The sequence below is a fragment of the Apis laboriosa genome, unplaced genomic scaffold (genome assembly GCF_014066325.1).
Source record: "Apis laboriosa isolate Shangri-la unplaced genomic scaffold, ASM1406632v1 scaffold25_cov139, whole genome shotgun sequence".
NCBI classification, from domain to species: Eukaryota; Metazoa; Arthropoda; class Insecta; order Hymenoptera; family Apidae; genus Apis; species Apis laboriosa.
In genome coordinates, this window is record NW_025222552.1 from 865,443 (window position 1) to 890,685 (window position 25,243).

The 25,243-nt window shown below is 17.0% G+C and overlaps 5 protein-coding genes across 8 annotated transcripts; 3 read left to right on the forward strand and 2 right to left on the reverse strand.

Annotated features, from left to right (window-relative positions):
• Positions 1–1,175: 1,175 nt before the first annotated feature.
• Positions 1,176–1,907, forward strand: LOC122713614. The gene is made up of 2 exons (XM_043934220.1): positions 1,176–1,579; positions 1,653–1,907. The coding sequence occupies exons 1-2, from the start codon at positions 1,361–1,363 to the stop codon at positions 1,842–1,844; spliced, it is 411 nt and encodes a 136-aa protein (XP_043790155.1). The 5' UTR covers positions 1,176–1,360; the 3' UTR covers positions 1,845–1,907.
• Positions 1,908–3,757: 1,850 nt separating this feature from the next.
• LOC122713587 (glucose-induced degradation protein 4 homolog) lies at positions 3,758–7,221 on the reverse strand. 2 transcript variants are annotated; one of them, XM_043934174.1, is made up of 4 exons: positions 6,878–7,212; positions 5,917–6,084; positions 5,606–5,838; positions 3,758–4,219 (listed from the first exon to the last, which is right to left on the reverse strand). In XM_043934174.1, the coding sequence occupies exons 1-4, from the start codon at positions 7,022–7,024 to the stop codon at positions 4,156–4,158; spliced, it is 612 nt and encodes a 203-aa protein (XP_043790109.1). In that variant the 5' UTR covers positions 7,025–7,212; the 3' UTR covers positions 3,758–4,155. The 2 variants fall into 2 exon arrangements, with proteins under 2 accessions (XP_043790109.1, XP_043790110.1); XM_043934175.1 differs by lacking the exon at positions 3,758–4,219 and adding an exon at positions 5,337–5,492 and having other exon boundaries at positions 6,878–7,221.
• Positions 7,222–7,743: 522 nt separating this feature from the next.
• Positions 7,744–10,884, forward strand: LOC122713586 (BTB/POZ domain-containing protein KCTD5). Of its 2 annotated transcripts, none has more exons than XM_043934172.1 (4): positions 7,744–7,957; positions 8,433–8,729; positions 9,007–9,135; positions 9,327–9,522. In XM_043934172.1, exons 1-4 carry the CDS (start codon positions 7,766–7,768, stop codon positions 9,363–9,365), a joined length of 657 nt encoding a protein of 218 aa, XP_043790107.1. In that variant the 5' UTR covers positions 7,744–7,765; the 3' UTR covers positions 9,366–9,522. The 2 variants fall into 2 exon arrangements, with proteins under 2 accessions (XP_043790107.1, XP_043790108.1); XM_043934173.1 differs by lacking the exon at positions 9,327–9,522 and adding an exon at positions 10,645–10,884 and having other exon boundaries at positions 7,745–7,957.
• Positions 10,885–17,631: 6,747 nt separating this feature from the next.
• On the reverse strand, positions 17,632–19,631 carry LOC122713555 (ragulator complex protein LAMTOR2). The gene is made up of 3 exons (XM_043934124.1): positions 19,371–19,631; positions 19,009–19,171; positions 17,632–17,894 (listed from the first exon to the last, which is right to left on the reverse strand). The coding sequence occupies exons 1-3, from the start codon at positions 19,436–19,438 to the stop codon at positions 17,745–17,747; spliced, it is 381 nt and encodes a 126-aa protein (XP_043790059.1). The 5' UTR covers positions 19,439–19,631; the 3' UTR covers positions 17,632–17,744.
• Positions 19,632–20,481: 850 nt separating this feature from the next.
• LOC122713554 (queuine tRNA-ribosyltransferase catalytic subunit) lies at positions 20,482–25,088 on the forward strand. Of its 2 annotated transcripts, none has more exons than XM_043934123.1 (7): positions 20,482–20,611; positions 22,793–22,882; positions 23,064–23,217; positions 23,363–23,495; positions 24,159–24,320; positions 24,393–24,561; positions 24,703–25,088. In XM_043934123.1, the coding sequence occupies exons 3-7, from the start codon at positions 23,076–23,078 to the stop codon at positions 25,045–25,047; spliced, it is 951 nt and encodes a 316-aa protein (XP_043790058.1). In that variant the 5' UTR covers positions 20,482–20,611; positions 22,793–22,882; positions 23,064–23,075; the 3' UTR covers positions 25,048–25,088. The 2 variants fall into 2 exon arrangements, with proteins under 2 accessions (XP_043790058.1, XP_043790057.1); XM_043934122.1 differs by lacking the exon at positions 20,482–20,611 and adding an exon at positions 22,178–22,383.
• Positions 25,089–25,243: the final 155 nt, after the last annotated feature.

Here is a 25,243-nt window from a genome sequence, read left to right on the forward strand (position 1 = left end):
TTTAACCTATTAATGATCTCAACAGTAATAATTATTTTTAAAAATGAATTGTATGGTTGTGGTTGTCAAAAGATTAATAAGAATATATGATTTAATATTTAATTGTATATAAATAACTATTTTAAAATTTCATCAATTATTTCAAATTAATGTATTATTATATTGTCTTTAAATTTTGTCTTTAATAATAAAATTTTTTATATATAATAATTGGATTTAATTATATTATAAATGCAACATTCAGGCAATAGATTAAAATTAAATCTTAAATCTTATCTATTTTATAAAATTTAAATTATGAAATATTATTTTATTTTGATTATAAAAGAATATTCAATTTATTCAATGTATTGAGATTGTATAATAGAAAAAGATATAATAAGATATATAAAGATTATAAAATTGCTTTTTTAAAAATATATTGTTATTTTAAAAATAAAATGAAAAATGCACTATATGCAATAATTTATTTATAGACATTTTCATTAAATATATAAATTTTCAATGTCTTAATATCAATATTAAGTTATTATAATTTTCATAATTATATCCATGTAATTATTTCCATGTTAACAAATATTAAAATTCAATATCTTGTATAGTAAGATTTAAAAAATAAAATAAAATTGTTTTATTGTTATAATGCATTTAATTATTATTACACAGAGTATACTTAAAAACTATTCAATTGTTTGATAAAAGACTAATGCAATCTAAATTTATTTCAAATTTATTTCATTTATTTCAATTTATTTCATTTATCCTTATTTTTTTTAGTTCTTACTATAAACTTTACAAACAGATTTAATCAATGTTTAAGTAATATATCTGTATAATTCAAAGAAAAATTAGAAATGACAACAATTGATAATATATCTATGATTGAAGATAGTGGTGATCTTCCTTTCAATAAAAGGAATCCCTGTATTCCTCAACAGTTATTAGAAGCAAATGAATTGTTAAAGTCAATCAATACAAGACTAGAAGATTGTGCTTTAGAATGGCAAGCAGAGATTTCTCGTAAACAATGGAAAATTTTTAATTCTAATATCATTGATGTAACTTTATCTGAACGATCTCTATTAGCAAGAACATATTTTACAGAGAAAAACCTTGATGAAGCTTTTCAACATTTACTTTCTTGTAATAAAATCTTTTCAGAATATTTAAAAAATTTTATTGGTAAGTTAATTTAATAATAATATATTATTAAATTTTAAACTATTATAATAATTTATTATTAGATCTTTTACAAAATGAAGTATCTACTTCAAATATCAAAAAAACATATAATCTACAAAATGAATCCAGTAATACAAACAAAAATTGTAAACTAGTAGATATTAATAATATAAAACAAATGCAACTTCCTTCATTAAATAATCAACAATTAAATAGGGAAGGAAAAATTCAAGATTATATTGATAACATATTAACAGTTCAAAATTCATTTACTGATGTGATAAAAGCTAAAATTAATTTTGATACAAAATTTTTAGGATTTGAAGCTATATTACATAAAGCTACATCTACATCAACTGATACAATTTGTCTTTGTCAATATTGTTCTAATATTATGGTAAATATGTTGTTATATCATATTATATTGCTATTATAGTAATATATCTAAACAATTAAATTGTATAATTTAGCAAACTACACATGGTACAAATAGAAAATTGAGAAGTGTAACTCTTAATCAAAGAAATCGAACAGTTGCAAAAACTAAACGCTTAACTAGATCTATAAAAACATTATCCAAAAAAAAAAAAAGAGAGAAATCATCTATAATAATTGATAAAATTAGTGATCAACCACTTGAAACACATACAAGTTCTTGTTAATTCAATTTTGTTATATTATATTTATTTCTTGTTCATCATTAAATTTTTGTTAACTTATATGGATATTCAGAATTAAACTAAATAATTTATACATATAAAAAAATAACTAGCATAATTTAATGGAGAAGTTCCTTTATTGTATTTTACATTATTAATACATTTCATTCTAATGTTAAAATTGTTTAAAATGAATAGATTGCACTAAAGCAATCTATAGTTCTTTATTTTGGAAGAAATTTTATTAACTTTTAATTAAACTATTAGAAAATTTAAACATTGAAGTGATTTGTACCAGTTTTATATATTCCTTAATTTATTTATAATTTTATTTTTATATTGAAAATATTATATAATAGTTTTAATAGATATATTTAATAAGCAATTTACAATATAACAAGAATCTACACATTTTTTATACTTAATTTTGTAATGATGAATTGATATTTTTTTCTTTGTTTTAATATTAAAGTAATTACAATGTACATGAATTCAAAAGAAGTATTAAACTCTACTTTCTGCTAAAATATTAATTTGGAAGAAAATATATTATATAAAAAAGTCAATTGTTTGTTCTTAAATATATTACATAAAAATATTACAACAATTAGTCAAATAAGATATGAATTTATATATATATATATATATATATATATATATATATATTCCAGATTTTTAAGATTTATATTTGAAAAAATATTTTTTGTAAATTAACTAACAAATGAATATTAATAAAATTATTTATATAAGTAACAATTATTTAGTATTAAAATTTTATGTCGAATAATAAGTTTGCTATTTTTTAGTTTCACTTAGTTTTACTGGAATAAAAAGTAACAAAAATGTATTAATCAATACAATAAAGATATTTTAATATAAGCTACATATAATGCTTATATATTTTATATTCATGTCCCGTTCTACAAAAATAAAATAAAGAAATTAAATTTTTTTTTAAATAGTATACAAATTTTATTATTTTGATAATATTAAAAATTTTTTTAGTGATTAAGATTAAAAAGAATAATTTTTTTCATTTTTAAAGAGATTCAAAATTAATAATAATCTTTAATGTTTAATAATTTACTGAATAAATAATTAATTTAAATTAGTTTAATTAATGTAATGAATAATTGTATGTTTTATATCTATAACAGATTGAATATCTTATTATTCAACATTATATTACGATTTCTATAAATAGCCAACTTGTATCAAATTTTTTGTTTTATTAATATTATGAATATTCATAAAAGATTTCTTGTTCACTTGGCTCATTAAAATTGTACCACTTAGGGGAATCTTATAAGGAAAGGCTTTCTTTATTTGGTATGCTTCTGTGACTAAGAATTTATTAATTGTATTAAATATATAAAATAGAATTAATGAGTACATAAACTGATTTGTATAGATAGAATAAGAAAATTCTTCCTAACAAAATTCTCCTTAAATGGAACGTTTAATCTGAATTTACCATTTAGTTTGTATCATGCTGATGCAAGAGAATAATATCAACATGAAATTTTGATATCTTAAATTAATATTAAAATTACTTTCATATTTCAGTGTGATTTTTATTACATTCACGCCAATTCATTCAGTCATTATCGTTCTTTCAGTTTAGGCAAACAGATCTCATAAGTACTTGAGTGAATAAAATATAAAACATTAAATTTCTCTGCAGTAAAATATAAATCTATGCAGTCATTAGATTCTCTAATAAGTAATTCAAATATAATTATATTTATTCTTTCAATTTTAGAAAATTATTCTCATTTCGTGTGTTTTTAAATATATAAATTAATAAGATTTTTAACTATATATATTAATTATTAAACTTAAACAAAAAAATAGATAAATATTGCTAATAAACAATAATACAGTCTTATATAAAAATATCAAATAATTAACAACAATTTAATTGACAAAAAATATCAATTAATTTATTTCGATAAAACATCTTACAATGAATATCAATAATATCTAATTTATAATCAAGCGTATCAATGACTGCAATCTTTGTCATTTTTTTAATTATGACTTTTCTTTATGACATATCTAATATTTATATAAATTAAATTTAATACATGTATATTCCATATATTATATACTACTGTTTAAAAAGAAAGAAAAAAAAAACCTAAGAAATAAGTAGTTAATTCTTTCAAGAACCTTATTTTTAACATAAACAATTTAAAAATTGTTGCTTGTTCAAAATTGAATTAAACTACTTAACAGATTGATTTTTATGAGATCTGTATGCTAGGAGAGACAAAATATGAATTTGGAGAAATAACTGAGTGAGTCATTGATTTCACCTGAATTCGTAGATTTGTATGCTATGTTCTGGGACGTGTTTTAAATTCAATGATTGATACCTGAAATAATAAAAATTTTGTTAATTCTCTACAAAATACAAGAAATACAATATTAATATAATTTTTTATAATATACTATATTATAATATACAATTTATAATATACAATTATATAACATTTATAATATACAATTACAAATTTTTATTTTTTTAAATACAAAATACATAAAAATAAAATTATAAAAATATTAATATTTTAATAAAATAATATTTAAAATAAAAAATAATATATAAATAAGATTTATATAATGAATAATTATACACTATAATACTTAATTACACACGCAAAGGGTATTTGAGTATTTTTACAGATATCCAAAAATTTAAGAGATGATTCTATAAATCAAAATATAATGAAAATCAAGAATAAAAAAAATTGTGATAATACTTTTTTCAGTTTTATTTTTGTAATTATTGATAATTAATAATAAATAATAATAATAAAATATTAAAAAGTATTCTTCAACAGAAGCCTTCTTATATGAATAAATATTAAATAAGCAGTAAGGAAGATTTCTCATCATCAAACCTAATATATAGATAGCAGTTTATCTTATATAAATTGTAAAAGACTATATTGAAAATTATAATCTACGTGTATATTATATATATATTATAATTATATATTGATTATATAAATATATAGGCAGTAATGTTTAGTTAAATTTTAAACATAGAAAATTTTTTGAGTTTTATTCTTCTTTTATTATTCTTACTTCAATATCCAATTTTAATTACAAAAGACAAAAGAAAAGTAAAAAAAAATAGAATAGACTCGTCAAGCAATAATAATTAAAAATCGATATTTCAAAGGAATACCTAAATATCTAAAGAGAAAAAAATAATATCACTTTCTATAATTTTCATCTTATCTTTATGAAAATAGAATTAATGAATTGCTAAGATTTTTCTAATCAAAATGAGATGGAATACATATATATTTTTATTAATAATCAACATTATCAATAATTATTGATAATGATTTAATTAAAATTAATCTAATTCAAGATTATGATTATTCCAATTACATTTTGATTTGATTATTCTAATTATTTTGAATTCATTTTAATTATAAAAGTTTTGATAGTTTATTGGGATTGTTTTTATAATAGTGAGATCGAAATAGAAAGTGAAATTTTTTTTATCATATGAATATCTTTCTCTTGTAACATTCCTTTGAAGTGCTAACTCAAATATCTCTATTTGATGTATTTGATCTATATTATTTTTTTTAGTTATCTTCTCTCACTATTAAGATAGGTTTAAATTAATTCCTGAAAAAAATACTAACTCATAAAAATTTTAAAATTGATTCAAACTTTTTAAAATTTAATCATATACCATTGATATATGATATATATTTTTTATATTATAGAAATATAATTACCATTCAGAACTACGATGATAATAAAAGCCTTCAATTGTAGCAGCAGATTTTTGAAAACAAATATAATAAAATCCTGCAAATGAGGCACCGTTGATATCTTTAATAGTATGATCAGGAACCAAAAAATGTTCTTTCCACCTCATAAAAACAAAATCAGTTCCTTTTAAAGCCTCATAATCAAATGTATCAGAGTTAAATGTCTTAGCATATTGACGAAATGATTCAAATTTGCTCTATAATTAAAAAAAATATTTAAAAAATTATAAACAGATATTCATTAGAAAAAATATATATTGAAATGTAATACAAACCCAATGTTTTCTATCAACATCTTCATCTGCATCCCATTTTCGAGTTAAAAAGGGATATTTCTTTGATATAATTTCACCATCAAAAAATGTAGTTAATGTAGGAAATTCCTCTGTAAGACCTTTAATTTTTAAATAGCCACATAAATAGCTATTTTCTTCATCTACATGCTGTAAAATACATAAATACAAAAATATTTATTGAAACAAAAAAAAAATATATATATATATGAGAGAGAGAGAGAGAGAGAGAGAGAGAGAGAGAGAGAGAGAGAGAGAGAGAGAGAAAAGTACATTAAATATTTATCTATAAATACATACTTACACATCACATTTTTCAATATAAAAATGTTAGCTATCAAATAATTTTGCAATAAAAGAATTAATTTAAATTTTAAATTAATTTTTATAATATTTGTTATTTATAAATTATAAATAAAAAATAAAAATTATAAATAAATACTAATTTTTTGTTCTCATTAAATAATATTATATATTTAAATTTTATATTAAAAATTTATAAATATATTATATATAGATATTTTACAATACATTATGTAGACTGTAAATAATAAAGTAATACGATAAATATACATATATTTATATATGTAAATAATAATATATGTAATAATAATATATGTAAATAAATTCAGAAATATAAAAAAATTTTTTAGATTTTTTTAATTCTAAGTTATTTTAATTCTAAGTTATTTTAATTCTGAATTATTTAAATATATAAACAATATAATAAACTAATATAAATATATTATACAAATAAATTAATGCAATAAATTAATCTCAATAGAAAAAAAAAATTATAAAATATTTAAAGAATAAAAGAGATGTAAGCACGTCCACATACACACATGCACATATATAATCATTATACAGTAGACAGATGTCAAAAGTGCAATAGAAATTTTGGATATTTGTGGCGCAATTTCCAGAAAGACGAAGAACTAACCTGCAAAACTACTTCTACGTCATAACTGTTGCCTTTAGACTTTTGAGAGCCTTGAAATCGCGAACCGTTGTAAAGCAAAGATTTTGTGACACCCGGCTGCTTTGAGTTTGCGGGCGGTGGTGGTACTACGTCAACTTTCACCGGCATTCTCGGCTCAAGTGAACGCTCTTAAAATTTGCCCTCCTTGGGCGACAATTCCTTCATTACAAAATTCTCGCAATGACTGCCGGTAATTTTCAGGACATAGATGTATTTATATAAAGCCTCGAACCCAGACACGCTCGCGATCGTAATTTTTACACGAAGATTGAATTCGATATGTCTTAAAAAAATCTTATTTTTTCATACAAATATGCATTTATTATTATTTTTAGTAAACACTGAAGATAATCTTCTGCTACTAAAACAAAAAACTATATTTTCACTTGTTTTATTAACTTACGCAAATCATGTCCTACAAAATTTTAGTTCTATTTTGCCGGATGTATGGGTACTTATTACTTACTAACAATTTAAATATTAAATTTCTTTTAGTCTCTCAAATTATATACTTATATTATTAGTTTTATTAATATTGTCCTGTCATATCTTATAAAAGATATATAATAGGAATTTTATTTAAAAAAAATAACAAAAATATTATTTATATTTATTTTTTTTGTAAATAATGATTTTAATTTGCTTTCCCGCCATAAAATACCAATCTTAATAATAATATTATGTATTAAATTGCACCAAAATATGTTAATAAATAAAATATAATATTCGAATTTTGTTTAATAAAACATTATAATATGATTTTTATTTTTACAAACTTACAATTAAAACATTGATTTGATTCTACCAAAGAAACCTATGAACTGAAAGTGCTTAAGTTTCAAAGCAAACATGGAGGATTTCAGTGATACGAATTCACACGAAATGACAGAAAATCACATTCAAAAACGGTGTAACAACCAGTGGGTTCGATTAAATGTTGGTGGTACATATTTTTTGACAGCAAAAACTACTTTAGCTAGAGATCCCAATTCATTTCTTTACCGATTATGTCAAGAAGATTCTGAGCTTATCTCTGACAGGGTTAGTTGATGTTTTTAAATAACCGCGAATTTTAAAATATCACTAAATTATTAAATATTAAATATTTTCATCTATACGTATATTATTTATAATTTTTATATAATTAATAAGAATAATTTTATATTTAAATCAATTTAGATATTATATATATTATTATTTTTTTATAAAAAATATCTTTATATTTAAAAAATATTAAAATTTAAAAATTTAGTATATATATAAACAAATTTTGTTAATTTTTAATAATTGTAGAAATTTATATGTGATTCAAGATATATTAATATGATATATAACATATATTAAGATATATTAATATAATATAACTATTATTATATATTAATATATTATTATTATATTAATATAATTATATAATAATAATGCCTATATAATATGAATTTTAATTTATTTACATAAAAATATATTTTTAAAAAATTATATTAAATAAATCAATTTATTTATATATTTTATTATATAGGATGAAACTGGAGCATATTTAATAGATCGTGATCCAACATATTTTAGTCCTGTTTTAAATTACTTACGTCATGGAAAATTGGTTATCAATAAAGATTTAACAGAAGAAGGTGTCTTAGAAGAAGCAGAATTTTACAACATTACAGAACTTATTCGATTAGTTAAAGAAAGAATTATATTAAGAGATACTAGACCATTAAGAGATTCAAAGAAACATGTTTATAGAGTCATTCAATGTCATGAAGATGAATTAACTCAAATGGTATCAACAATGTCTGATGGATGGAAGTTTGAGCAGGTATTTTTTTTATATTTTAAACTAAATATAATTTTTTATTTTTATTTTAATATAAATAATTTACAAATTATATTTTTTTTAAATAAAATTATTTTTTGAAAATGTTTTAATGTTTGTTATATTTCTAACAACTTTAATATTATATTTATAATATTAAAATTATATAATATATATAAAATATATATAAAATTAATATTATATAACATATAAAATCATATTAAAATTTAATAAATATTTATTTTCAAAATTAAATATATTTTATTTTTATTTGTTTTAGTTAATCAATATAGGATCCCAATATAATTATGGAAATGATGATCATGCTGAATTTCTATGTGTGGTTAGTCGAGAATATGGAGCCAGTCAACTTAATAGCAAAGAACAAGAATCAACTGATCGTGTTAAGGTACAATTTAATTGTATTAAAATTTTTCATATTTTTTAATCAAAGTAGTATGTCATATATATTTTTTTAGTTTTTTTTAATTTTATTAAATAATTATATTATTTTTTTTATTTAATGTATATTTTATTATAACTTTAACATTATATTATTAATATTAATTATTATATTAATATTAATTATATTAATTATAGAGAATTGATAGTGATTTCAAGAAAAAGATTTATAGATAAAACTTTTATATCTTCATTTATATATATGAAATTCAATGATTTCTGATTTATCAATAATAGCATATATATGGTTTTTATGAATACTATATAATAATTTTTTTTAATAATTAATTAAATTAAAGCTTAAAAATAAATAGAATACATAATATAGAATAAATATAAAAGAAAGAAACATTAATATATTATATAATATGATAATTTTAATAAAACTGCAGAAATGTGTAATTATTCTTATATAACATTTTTAAAAAAATATAAATATATGAAATCATGTAAATATCTTTATATATTTATTAATATTTTATATTTGTCTAAATTTTATGTTTAAATGAATAATTATTGTTATTGTAAATAGAATGAATAATATACAATACATAATAAAAAATAAATAACAATATTGAAATATTGAAGCAATTTTGAAAATATTGAGCAATATTGAAATAAATTAAATAACATATTATTATTTTATTTTTCACATATAAATAATTTATGAATTATAAAATATTTATGAAAAATCTAAAACATTAGATATATGTAAATTATACTTTTAAATATTTTATTTATTTTTTAATTTCTAATTTTCTTGATATAGTTTTTGTTATAATTATATTATTTTATAAAAAAATTATTTTATATTGATTATTTAAAAATGAGAAATATTTTTCTTTTTTCTATGATTTTTTTATGACTGTAATGTGAAATATAATATAATATAATAATGAATTAATTATATTTTATTTATCAAAAAATTTTATATTTTATATTAATTCAGCCTAATTTATATAAGCACAATGTTTTACCTCTGTTTATTTGTTGTACATATCATGATTTTTGTATTGCATGCTATGCATAAAATAAAATAAAGATTTTTTTTTTATTGATTTGATGGGCTGATTATTTTTTCCCCTATTATCTTATATTATTTGTTATTTATTATATTTGAATTGATAAAAAAATATAAATTCATAATAAAATTTATTAATTGTTAAAACTTTTTGCATAATGTTGTATTCATAATGAAATTCTAGTAATAATTGAACTTATATATTTATTTTATTTTTATTAATAATATTTTTTTTAATATATAAAAAAATTTTATCATATTAAACTCAAATTACATATACAATGAAAAACAGAGGTTAAACAATATTAGAGATATTTTTATATCTCAAAAATTTTTTATAAATTAATTAATGCTTTTCTTTATGTATAAAATATATTTTTAATATAAATATACTCTTCTACTAAGCATAAATCATTAAATTTATCATTATTTTAGGTTCTGCAGCAGAAGGGTTCTCGCATGTAATTTCTATATCCATTCTTTTTTTTTCTGGCTTCATTTAATTAAATCAACTGTGCAACAACAAGATGAAGACTGTTTTTATTTCATAAAAGTTTAAGTTTATGTAATATCTTCATTACTCCATTAATGTATAATATTAACAAAAAAAAACATACAAAAGTATAATTTATAGATATATAGTTATTATGCAGCAATATAAAACATAAAGTTTTAAAATCGAAAGTATCACACATTGATAAAAAAATCTTTTCTTTTATTTTCTCATATTTGGCAAGAATGAATATAGATTATAATGATAAAAATAGTGCTTAATTATAAATTATAAGGGATCATACATTTTATAATGAAAAAAATTAATATTAAAGTAAAACTTTCTATCCCACTTATAATCTATAACACTTTTCTTATAAAAAAAAAAAGTATACCAAATAAAAATTATAATATTTATATATATATTATATATATATATATATATATATATATATATATATTTATATATATATATACATATATATACTTTGTAATATATATATATATTACAAAATATGCTATAAAAGATTATTATTTAGTAATGTTTCAATTTCACACTAAATAGTTTAAAAAGACAATAATATTCATGAACGCAATCTTTTTCATACAAATTTCTACAATGAATATAAATACTCTCTAGTAATAAATAATTTATCTTTTTGTAACAAGTCTATAAAAATCATTCTTTTCTAATCATATCTTTATCATAATATTATCTAAATTACTTACCTTTGCACTGCCGCTACAAACATAAAATAATATGTACATCTAGTATGAAAGTTTTAATTATCTGATACAAGTTATAATTACAAACATTAAAATTAATTTTGATGTAATATGTGAATAAAAAAGAAGAGAATGTAATTTTTAACAAAAGCAATTTATTATATCATTTATTATATATAATAATGTACAGTGAAAAAATTTGAATATAAAAATTTTAATCATATAAAACATTTTTAACAAATTAAATAATTTTTAATCACTTAACATTTATTTTTTAAATATATATAATTTTCATTTTTTAATGTATTTAATTTAATATTTTATAAAATATTAGGAAATTAAATTAAAATTATGTCAAAAGTATATTATTTTGCTTTTCTTATCTTTTTTTCTTTTATTACAATTTATTTATGATTTAGTGTAAATGAACTTCCATTTTTGTATATATTTAAGATTATAACAAACATTTATTAATTTTACTTTGTTATAAAAATAAAAAATTTTATAAAAACATTATAATTATGTTGTTAATTGTTGAAGGCCTATCAAAAAAATGTAGACAATATACTTATATTTAAAAACATTATTCATGAGAAAAAAAGTTACACATAGCATTAAATTGTTATATTGTTAGAATTATTGTTAGAATTATATATAATATATAATTTATTATATATTATATTGTAAATGTGATGTATAATATATTATATATCGCACATGCGCGCGCACACATACAAAATATGAAGTTCTTTTTTAAATATTGTAATACAGTTTAATGATTTTATTAATTACGAATATTACGTATTATTAATTAATATTCATAATGTTACTTAATAAATATTAATAAAAAAATATTTAATTGTATAGTTTCCAACAAAAAAAATATATATAGTAAAAATTTGGAATCATTTTCTGTAATGTAGTATAACTTATGTTAAAAAATGGCATTATGTTATTCATTCTTATATCAATAATTTAATTGATATTAACATTCAGTATTATATTAAGTATATATAACTCTATATGTAAAAGAGTTTGTACTTTCATAGGCATATTTTTAAATCTATTGTAATTGTTTGATGTTTATTGTTAGAAAAGAAAATAATATTTATATGCATTCAAAAATAAATTTTTTAATACAAATAATTATCTCTAATTAAATAAAGAAATGATCATAGAAGGAAAGAAGACAAATGCAAATATGACAAATGAAAATTTATTATGTACAAATTGTAATGCACATTTAAAATAAAAGCAATTTCATTTATAAAGGATATATACATTTATTTATTACTTTTATTTTTTTAATTATTTTTTAATTATAATTTTTAATTATTTTTTAAATATAACATTATATAAAAAAATAAATTTAACATAAAATTCTAAAGTATTTTTATTTTTTTTTATTCTATATATACAGAGTTATACATAAAAGTTTTGATTTCTAGAATTAATTCTTCAAAAATATTTCATGAATATATTATCTTATATATCTAATATGTATATAATAAAATATATTGTTTTGTTGATCAAAAAATTTAAGTTATAAATATTTTATAATAATAAATAGAAAATTATTAGAAAATTATTATTTAAAATTATTATTTAGATTAGAAAAATTATTTCTAATCTAAAATTATGTATATATCTTTTATATACTTTACTTACATGCTCAAATTTAAACAAAATAATAAATATATATATACTTATTATGTTAATCTATAACTATATTATGTAATCTGTAACCACATATATACATATATATATATATATATATATCGGTATCCGGATTGTTCAGGTCATTAATTTAATTAATTTTAAATTTCAAACTGAATCATATTTATTAGTATAAATTTTTTAACTTATACGGAAAACATTTCTATGAACTACTATTATTGACTGTTTAATTAATAAAAAATCCTGAATTTTATAAAATTAAGTTTTTTCAATTAAGAAAGAAAAGAAAAGATATATAATACTTCTATGTTCAATTTTCAATTTTTCCTTAAATTAATTGCGAAAATAAATAATAATCGTAAAATATATAATTATAATTTTAAATTTATTTTCAATTTTATTACAATGTATGAAATAATTCTTTATTAAATAATTAAAAAATATCTATATAGTTTATGTATAAGTTATCTAAATATTTAAAGATTCAAGGAAAGTAATATTATTGGTAAGTAATATTATTTTTTATAATATTTTTAATATTATTAATATTCGTTATAAATACATGGACATATGATTTTACAAAGTAATTAACTAAACAATCATAAAATTAAAAGAGAAAAATCAAAAATATTAATATTTTTTATTAAAAATATAATGAAGGACTTTCATTGTTTGCATTTGTACAAGATTTCAACATATTTATATATATGTAACATATGTTTAGTTATGAAATATGTAATTTATGTATATTTAATAAATACCAATGCATTAAATCTGTCAAAAATATAACAAGTATAATATAATGAAGACATATCAATTGATAGTTTTCAATAGTTAAAGTTAAACCATGCATTATTAGTTATTGATAATTATTGATAGTAATAGTATATAATATATTTTGTATATTTTACTAATATTTTATTTAAAGAATAAAATATATTTATAATTTAAATAAAAAATCATTATTTCATTTTTGTACATTATAAAATTATTAATTAATAACTATGCATTTTTGGTTAGAAATATTATATTAATATTATTTTAGTTTTAATTTACTCTATAATATTTTAAAATTATCAATTTACTTTTAAAATTTCTTCCGCTCAAAAAATTCAGAAACAAATTTAATTGATTTCATTTTTTATTTGATATTCAAAATATTTATTTTAATTTGTATATTAATTATTTTTTTTTAATTATTCCAAATAAAGGAAACTCTATTGATTTTAATGATTGATGTATACATTATGGATACATAGAGGAGTTTAACTGTTTGGCCCTAGTTTTCGACATATTTACAAAAAAAATTTAATAGATAGAATTTCTTATATATAAATTATATACATAAGAATTACATAAAATTTTTCTTATAACTATTATGTCTATGATTGTAAAAAAAAGCAAAAAAAGAAATTGTTCAAAATATTAATTTTTATAACATATTTAAAAATGATCAAAATTGGTGAAAATTCTTTATTCTAAATAATATATTAATGCTATTTAAAACTATGTATACATTTCTTATTTATCTATCTTTACAAATAAGCATTAAATTGTATAATTTAAAATGTATATCCAGTAAGAGATATGCATCATATAAACTATATCATATAAAGATTTTCGAAATTAGAAGGCTTAGAAGAAAATAAATTTGGATATATGTTTGTCTTGTTAATTGGATAAAATCAGCATAAGTGATAGAAAGAATATAAATATATTATTATAAGAATATAAGTTTCTGTAATTTTTTAAATTTATATTTAAAAAATTAATATTTAATTTTTAAAATTTTTAATATTTGATATATATGTGTGTATCAAAATGACACATTCCAATAAAATACTTCAAAATTTTTTTTATATCTTCTAAAATTGTTACTTCATCCATAAGAGTATTGCGTAAGTTGATTATTGATTTATTGATTACATCAAAAGTTTACAAAATTTTTTTTAATTATATTGTAACAGTTATTCTAATTGAAACTTGAATTAATTAGATAGAAGATTATTATTATATATTTATTTAGATAGAATTCTAACATATTTCTTCAGTTTAAAACTTTTTATTCTTTTAGATTTTGGATTCAGATTTTAAAAAATATAATAGATAATTGATTTTTATTCAGAAATCTCTCAAAATATAAATTACATTCAGCATGATGTGGAATGTCAATATATTTTATTTTAATTACATTTAATTTTATGATTTGCACATATAACTATAACAAATGATGAACAAAACAAATATAAATATATAATATTAATAAATTTTATATAAACAACATTGAAAGATATTAAGGATTGAAACAATATCAAAAGAAAATATGAAAAAATAAATTATCAGAAATTGTACATAATTGTTATATTCTGAAATAATGTAATGCTACAAATTCAATAATTAAGTGATTTTTAAAATATATCAAAATTAATTACAATAGATATTTTTTTTGAATTTTTGTATAATTTTGTTCATGATAAATTATCAGAAATAATTAATAAATATTATTAAATATCTAAACTAATTATTTTTCAATATAAATAAGTTAATATTTTTTTATAGAAATTGATTCAATTGGATCAAATAATTTATTAAAAAACATATGATTTAAAAACATAATCTTTGATAATTTTCATGTCTTCTATATTCTATATTCATATAGAAAAACTAATCAAATTATGAATATGATAGTATGTTTTTGAAATTATTTAATTTGTTTCTAAAATATTTTTTAATATTATTAATATATTATTTTTTTAATATATATCAAAAACAAGCGATCCAAATAATAAAGTAAGATTAACATTTTATATAAAATTAATTTAAGCTAAATCTTTGGTAAATAAAATGACATAAAATATCTTTTTTTTTCATAACAAAAAATATTGCTATCGATCAAACAAATTATCAATAAATATAATTCGATAAATAAAAATAAATATAATATCGATAAATATAATAATAATATATTTATTATCAATATTTAAAAATCAATATTTTTTTCCAATGAATTTTGATATTTTTTATTAATATAATAACTTTATTATTAGTATATAATATAAAATTATTGATAATTTTTGATAGTGATAATCATTGATAATTTTTTACCATTAATAGCAAGTCTTGATGGCAAAAATATATCAAGTTATTATATATTTCACATTTCAAGTTCATATTTCACTGCACTGTAATGTACAATCATATTTCTTATATTTCTAAGGATAAAGTTCATAAATGTTAGAAGATGTCATTTTCTATAGAAAACAATGACAACAATGAAGTAGTATTAAATACCAATAACTAATTTTATAATTGTTACATAAAATATAAAAAGACATAAGATCTGTGTCATTAAAACTTATCTTTTGTTTTTTATTTTCAAATAGATATAATTATATAATTGTATATTCTTTTTCATTAATAATACTTATTTGTATATCTATTATATATCTATTATCTATTATATATCTATATCTATATGTAAATTATTTTTAAATTATATGTAAATTATATGTAAATTATTATTATATCTATATGTAAATTATTTTCTATTATTAATTTTTATTATTATATATTAATTTTTTTATATATTCAAAATATGTTTGTATTAATTTCATATATTGATATGGATTTAATATTACATTACAGATAATAATATGTAACAGATAAACTAAGGCAAAGAATTTCAAGAGCAAAATTGGCGGAATCAGTAAAATTAAAATATAAATATTTTATTTTTATAATAAATTCATCAGCAAACTTTAATCTCAAGATAAGCTTCATAATGATTAATTTTTCCATTTATCGTATTTTTTTTCCATTTATGGTATTTATGATATACAGATGCATAAATTATTTTTTATTCTTTTATAATTAATTATCATTATTATATATTTCATTAATACAATAATGATATATTATAATAATAATAAATATAAAGACATGATTCTTACTAATTTAATACTTGTAATGAAAATGTTTCTAAATGTTTTTTACTGTAATTTCATTCCATATGTGATTTGCTAATCATTATTATCCAGATCGATATATGATACAAAGAATAGAGCAAACATTAACTGAATGTGATTTTTCAACTCATGAAAATATAATTATATTATATTATATTATATTATATTATATTATATTATATTATATTATATTATATTATATAATTATTTGTAATAATTATTAATTTAAAAAAAACAAATATAAACAAATAGCATAATTAATAATATAATAAAAATTAAAATTAATTAATATATATTATATATATATTATAATAATATATATTTAATAAAAATATTTAATATATTATAATATTATATATATTATAATAATAACATATGTATAATAATAATATTTAATATATTATAATATTATATATAGTATAATAATAATATATATAATAATAATATTTAATTAATATTATAATAAAAATTATTATTATTATTACTGAAACTTATGTGTCATTATTTTTATAAAATAATTAATGTATAAATTCTAATACATAAAGTTTTTATTAATTGAAAAAATATTATTTACAAGATAATACTAAGAATTAATTTTTACAAAAAATTATAAATATTAGAATATAAAATTAAATATAGCATAGATAATGATATATATCTATAAACATATAATGATTAAGGCATATTGGCTATTGTTTTCAATGGTTTATCAAGATATCTTGCCAGAGCTTGTGCTTTTTCTCTTAATAAACCAAACCCCACATTTTCTTTAGCATACAAACATAGTAATAAATTTGCTACTTCAGTGATTACAACTTTGCCCTCCTAAAAGGAAATTATTTTATTGAAAAAATATAATAATTATCATATTTGATAACATTTTTCATTATATGATTCCATATTAGTAATCTGTAAATTCCATGCAACATCATTTATATGACAAATTCATGAATTTTTAATAAATTATTTCAATATTTAAATATATTATTATTAAGTATTTAAAATTTCTTTATAATAAATATGAAACTTTATAATAAATATGAAATTAAATTAAAACTACTGATTATAAATTTTAATTAATCATTATATTATAATAAATCAGTATATTATCATCAGTATATTATAGTAAATATCAATTATAAAAATTGAAATAATAATATTTTGATAATTCTTAAGTAAAAAATATATTTAAAAAAACATATTTTATATATTAAATAAAATTTAATTTTTTTACATATAAAATTTTAAAGATTTAATTAATATTGTTTTATAAATTGACAAGTAAATTTCAAGAATCACAATTTTAACTTTAAGAATTTATGTTTAAAAATCATGAATATTTAAATGTAATTCAACATTCATCTAGACTCAAGAAGCAAAGTCAATAAAATTAAAATAATCTTCGGCATTAATCAAATATAAATCAAACTTAATATCAATAAATAAAAATTTAATTAGTAATTAATATTTCATTTAAAATATATATATTACTTACAATTTCACTGAGTAGATCGATTTGTTTCTTGTCATCATTACAAATAATATATTTTATTTGTATAATCACCGACTCATCTTATAGATATGTAACAGCTAATAATATGCATGTACCTTTAGATCTTATACATTTCTAATTTAAAATTATGATTTTTTTAAATATACTTGTCAAGTTTTATCTAAGATATTATAAAATTTCTTATATTTTAATTTATATTAGATTATTTATATTATTTAAATTATCTTATATATAATTTATTCTTAATTTATATTTTTACTTCATTAAATATATTTTCAATATATTATAAAAATTTCTATTTCTAAATTAATCAAGAAAAAGTATTAATTCATATAAAAAATTTTGATTATATATATGTATATAATTTAATTAGCATTTGAATAGCAAAAATTGATAAACAATTAATAATAAAATATTTATAATTACCGCACAATCCATCAATATAAATTGCAATTCATCTTCCTTAAATGCATTTCGTCCATTTTTTTCATAAGCTGACCAAATGTTACTTGTAATAGCAGCAGTTACTCTTGCATCCTTATCACCATAACCACTATAAGCTAATAAACCACCATCTCTATTTAATAATCTGAAATGCATTTTTATTTAATATTTAATTATCAAATTTTATCATTTTTTTTAGTTATAATAGAAATAAAAAAATATTGAATTTATTTATATAATTATATACATTTAAGTTATTTTTCATAAAATTATATATTTATCAAATTAATTAAGTTTAGAAAATATATATAAAGCAATAAAAAAAATTGATGTATTTTACTTACAATGTATTTTCTACACCGCCAGTATTAGCTTGACTTAGCACTTGTGTTAAAGCTTTTGGTTTTAACATAATTTTATAAATAATAAATACAAATTTCTTTTTTCTGTTATTTTTTTAAATTAATTTTTTTTATTTCACCGTAAATTTTGTATGATATAAGTCACAAGCACAGCCTAATTTCGATACAATCTATGATAAAAGTAAATTTGGCAACAATGCTGAATTTATATACACTCAAATCCCGATATAGTCATTCAAGTTACTAAAAATTACTAGCTTCATCGTTTCCTGCAATTTTATAAAATATTCGTATCAATATGTATTGTCATGGTAAATCAAAAATGAAATATTATATGATTATAGTTTAATAATATATATATAATACTTTAATAATATAATATCATATATATTTATATATAATATATATATATATATATATATATNCTTTAACATTATAATATGCAAATATAGTGCAAATATTTTCTATATTATTTTTTTATATATAATTAACAAAGTTAATTATTAAAAACTAAAATTTTCAAATTCTTATTTTAAACATTTTAATTTTTTATCGTTAAATAGTTATATATATTTTAATAAGTTCAATAGTTCAATAGTTCAATAAGTACAATAATTTATTATTATTACTATATGTAGCAGCAATAAAGAATTTCTAGTATTTTTAAATTATAATATTATTTTTTTAAATTATAATATAAGAAATAATATAATTTTAATTGATTCATAATTTTTTATTGAATTGCATTCAGTTTTATTTATATTTATATTATATAAATATTTATATTATTTATGTTTATATTTTTATTTATATATATATATTCACTTTTGTTCAATAATAGAAATCTTACTTCTTTTTCACTTTTATTAGCTTGTTATTTATTTTTAAAGTTTTCTTTAAAAAAAAAATGATTTAAATTTATTTTATTTGATATTCGTATATTAATGTAAATATTTTCAATATAAGCATTATAATCTCAAATGTAAAAAAAATTCATAAATTTCTTTTATCTTTGAATATTTATATATAATATTTGTACTTATTAAAATTATAATATTTATATATTATATATATATTTTTTATTAAAAAGATTATATCATTTAATAATTTTTTGAAGAACATTAATTACATTTCATCTTTTCATTTATAATAATATTACAATAGAATTTCCCGTAAAAAATATCACATCAATATCTAAGTTTAACATTACTTTGTATCTAAAGGTAGGTTAAATTGTAGATTAGAGTATATGATTTATTATTAATTACAAAATTCAAACATTATTGTATCTCAATCTCATTTGTTTTTATTCATTAAATAGATATTAAAAAATCTATTATTTCATTTTTTTATATTACATAAATTATATCGATAAATTTAATCGACATTCGTTTGTTATATGGATTTCATATTTTTATGAAAAAAATAATGCATTTATCATTGTTTCCGAGCAATTTATATTAATTAGTGACTTATATTTATATTAACAATAAATAATTCTAAAAATAAATTGATATACAAAAAAGTTTTTTATTTCAAGATTTTGAATTCAAATTTGATTTTCTTAGAAAATTATTTTGTTTTTATATCAATTAGATTTTTATATCATTAGTTTTATATCTTATATTTACATTCGATGATTTTATTGAAAAAATATATTAAAAAATTAATTATTATAATAATAATGTAAAAAATAATAAGTGAAAAATCTAATATTGATTTAAATTTTGCAATGTTGAGTATAATAACAATATGTATCTAAAATTTATACAAATATATATTATAAATATTCTATATTATACATCAATGAAAATCATTATACAAGCATATATTTTTTATTATAAAAAATATTTAAAAAATGTTAAATTATTATTATATCAACAAAAATATTTTATTGAAAGATATTTATATATTTATTTGAAAAAATAGTTAACAAATTATGTTATGTGATAAGTATTTAATAGTATAATAAGTATATATATTATAAGTATATGTATTATATGTATTATAAGTATACATTCATACACTATTTTTAAAAGAAAATTATTTTAAAAAATTTAATAATCATACTTGCAACAAGTTTCTTAAATTTCTTTTTCATATATTTAATATAATTCATTAATTCTTAAGAAAGTGTATTTGAAAAATGATATAATTTTTAAGGTCAATCAATTTTTTGAAAATTAATATCATTGCTTAATTTTTTATATTTATTACACATTATAGCACATTCAAATTCAAGAAAATGGAATTTAAGAATAGATTCTTAGCTAATTATAATATACAAATTGTTACGTAAATATTCACATACTTTTTCTTTCAAAGAGCTTTATCTTATTATTAAAACGAGAAATTGAAATAAGTGACAGAAATTTGAAAAATATCACTTTTTTTCATTTTTAAAAATAAAAGATTGTTATTATTATATAAAATTTCGTCTATACATGTGTTTGTGATAATATAAAGTTATTTTATAAACATTTATTTTTTATTTATATCGATATATTGAAACAAGAATTAATATATATAATAGGTAAATTGATTAAACGTTTTCTCATGATTGCGATAGACGAAATATTTCAATTTCAATCTAATATAATTTAATTTAATATTTAAAATATATCTTTATATATTACAATATATAAATATATATTTTTAATAATATAATTTATATATATTATAATTTATTATTATAATTTATATATATTACTATATATATTATAAATTATAATATAAATATTTTTTTATTTACAGTAAACAATTATTTATTTAAGATAAATAATCAATAGTTATTAATAAGATATAAAATTTATAAAAATTTTTTATTAATCGTATAAATTTTTAATAAAGTTTAATTAAAAAAATGTTACAAGTAAAATCTCCATTATTCTTTGAAATATTTTATGAATGTCGAACAACAAAAGCTAGAACTGGTAGAATAACACTTATTCATCATCAAATAGATACACCAGTATTTATGCCAGTAGGCACACAAGTAAGTTAATACATTAATATTTTATTAAATATATCATATATATATATATATATATATATATATATCTTAAAATATATTAAAACATTCAAAATCAAAAATTTTTTATGATATACTATGATAAAAATAAATAAAAAATAAATAAAAATAAATTAACTGCAAGTTTTTTTTATGCTTTTATTTATAACATTTATTATTATTATGTAACATTTTTTTTTAAATTTTATAATAAAAATTTTTTTATAGAAATAATTTTACTAAATTTTCTATTCTATATAATAATTTTATTTTATTTTAATTTAAATATTACTTTTTTAATTATTTAGAAAATTTCTAATATTTTGGAATATTTATAAATTTTATTTATTTATATTTTAATATATATATTTTTATAATAATATTAATATTTTAGGGTACTTTAAAAGGTTTATTACCTCAACAATTAGAACAATTAAATTGTCAAATTATACTTGGAAATACATATCACCTTGGAACAAGACCTGTATGTAAAAAATATTGTTACATAAAAGAATTTATTTTTAATTTATTTAAAACATGATAATTAATATAATATAATATAACTATAATAATATAATTAAATTGCTTGTTCAAATAATTTAAAATAATTTAAAATAAATTAAAAATAATTTAAAAATAAATTCATCATAAAAGTTATTATTTAGGGTCTTAATGTTATGCAAAAAGCTGGTGGTTTACATAAATTTATGAATTGGAAAAGAGCTTTATTAACTGATTCTGGTGGTTTTCAAATGGTATCATTATTAGAACTTGCAAAAATTACAGAAGATGGTGTTAAGTTTAAATCACCATATAATGGTAATTATTATATAAAAATAAAATTTAAATTTAATTTGTATTTATATTATATTATAATAATTTTATATCATATTTTTACGATATTAAAAATATAATAGAAATAAAAAAGAAAATATGAAAAATATAACATTTTAATATTTCATAGAATCAGATTGTATGTTGACACCTGAACATTCCATACAAATACAAAATATAATAGGTGCAGATATAATTATGCAACTTGATGATGTAGTTAAAAGTACATTAACAGGACCAAGAGTAGAAGAAGCAATGTATAGGTAATATTGCATTAGTGTATAAAATGTATAAATGAAAAATAATTATCATGACTATCATAGCATAATTTGCAATGATATTCACAAATAAATCATTTTTAAAAAATGATATAATATAAATCATTTGTAAAAAATAATTTTAAAATTATTTCAAGTTATGATTTTCAAGTTATTACTTTTGACAATATATTTTTGTGTTATAATGAAATATTGGATAAATAACTATAATTTTATAATATATTTATATATATATATATATTATATATTTATATAATTATTATATAATATATTATATATTATATAATATATATTTTATAATATAATTTATAATATAATTTTCTGTTTCCAACAGAAAGTTATTATATATAAGAAAAATATTTCCATATTTCAGCGAATTTTTATAACAATGTAGAAACAATATTTGATACTGCTTCTCAAAAAAAAATCCATCAATTCGACGCGATTTTCAATAACTATACAAAAATTTAGTGATCAGAATAGATAGATTTCTAAACTGAAGAAGTGTACAATCGCTATAATAATTATAATATTAATATATATTAATAATTATAATATATTATTATTTTTCATATATTCTGTACATAATATAGTTATATTACTAATTCACATTAAAAATGTTTTTGATATTTAATATATTATTTATAGAACAACTAGGTGGTTAGATAGATGTTTAAAAGCACATCAAAAACCAAATGAACAAAGTATATTTCCAATTGTACAAGGAGGACTTGATCCCAAACTTAGATCAGAATGTGCAAATCAATTAATTAAGCGTAAAGTCAATGGGTATGCAATAGGAGGATTAAGGTACTAATACTTATACATGTATAATTAGATAAAAAAAAATATTCTATATTTAATTTTATTTTTTTTTTGTAGTGGTGGAGAATCTAAAGATGAATTTTGGAAAATGGTATATCTCACTACAAATATACTTCCAAAAAATAAACCACGATATTTAATGGGTGTTGGATTTGCTATTGATTTAATTATTTGTTCTGCTTTAGGAATAGATATGTTTGATTGTGTATTTCCTACAAGGACGGCGGTAATTAATTATAAATATTATGTCTTTGAATTAAATTTAAAAGAATTTACATAAAAAATATAATAAATCAGCAGAATGCGATTTATATATATTATATTTAATTATATAAATTATATTTTTCCTCATAATAATATTTTTCAGAGATTTGGTTGTGCATTAGTACATACTGGCCAATTAAATTTAAGACAAGTTCAATATCGTAAAGATATGAGACCAATAGATGAATCATGTGAATGTAATACATGTAAAACATATACACGTGCTTATCTTCATCATATTGTAACAGTAGAAACAGTTGCATGTCATTTGCTATCTATTCATAATATTGCATTTCAAATGAAACTAATGGAAAATATTAGACAAAGTATTAAAGAACAAAGATTTCCAAAATTTATACAACAATATATGTTAGATTTATATCCAAATAAGAAATACCCTTCATGGATTGTTAATGCCTTGAAAACTGTTGATGTTATATTATTATAAGAGATGTAATTTATTTTCATAATAAAATTTTTCTTTTTCAATACATATATATTACAGAAATAAATTATAAAATATTTGATATATTTTATAATAACTAATTTTAATTATTGATAATATCAATACATAAATTATCACTTGTGAATAGTTTATACAAAATAAGTACTTATATATTAAGATATATTTCTAATTAATTTAT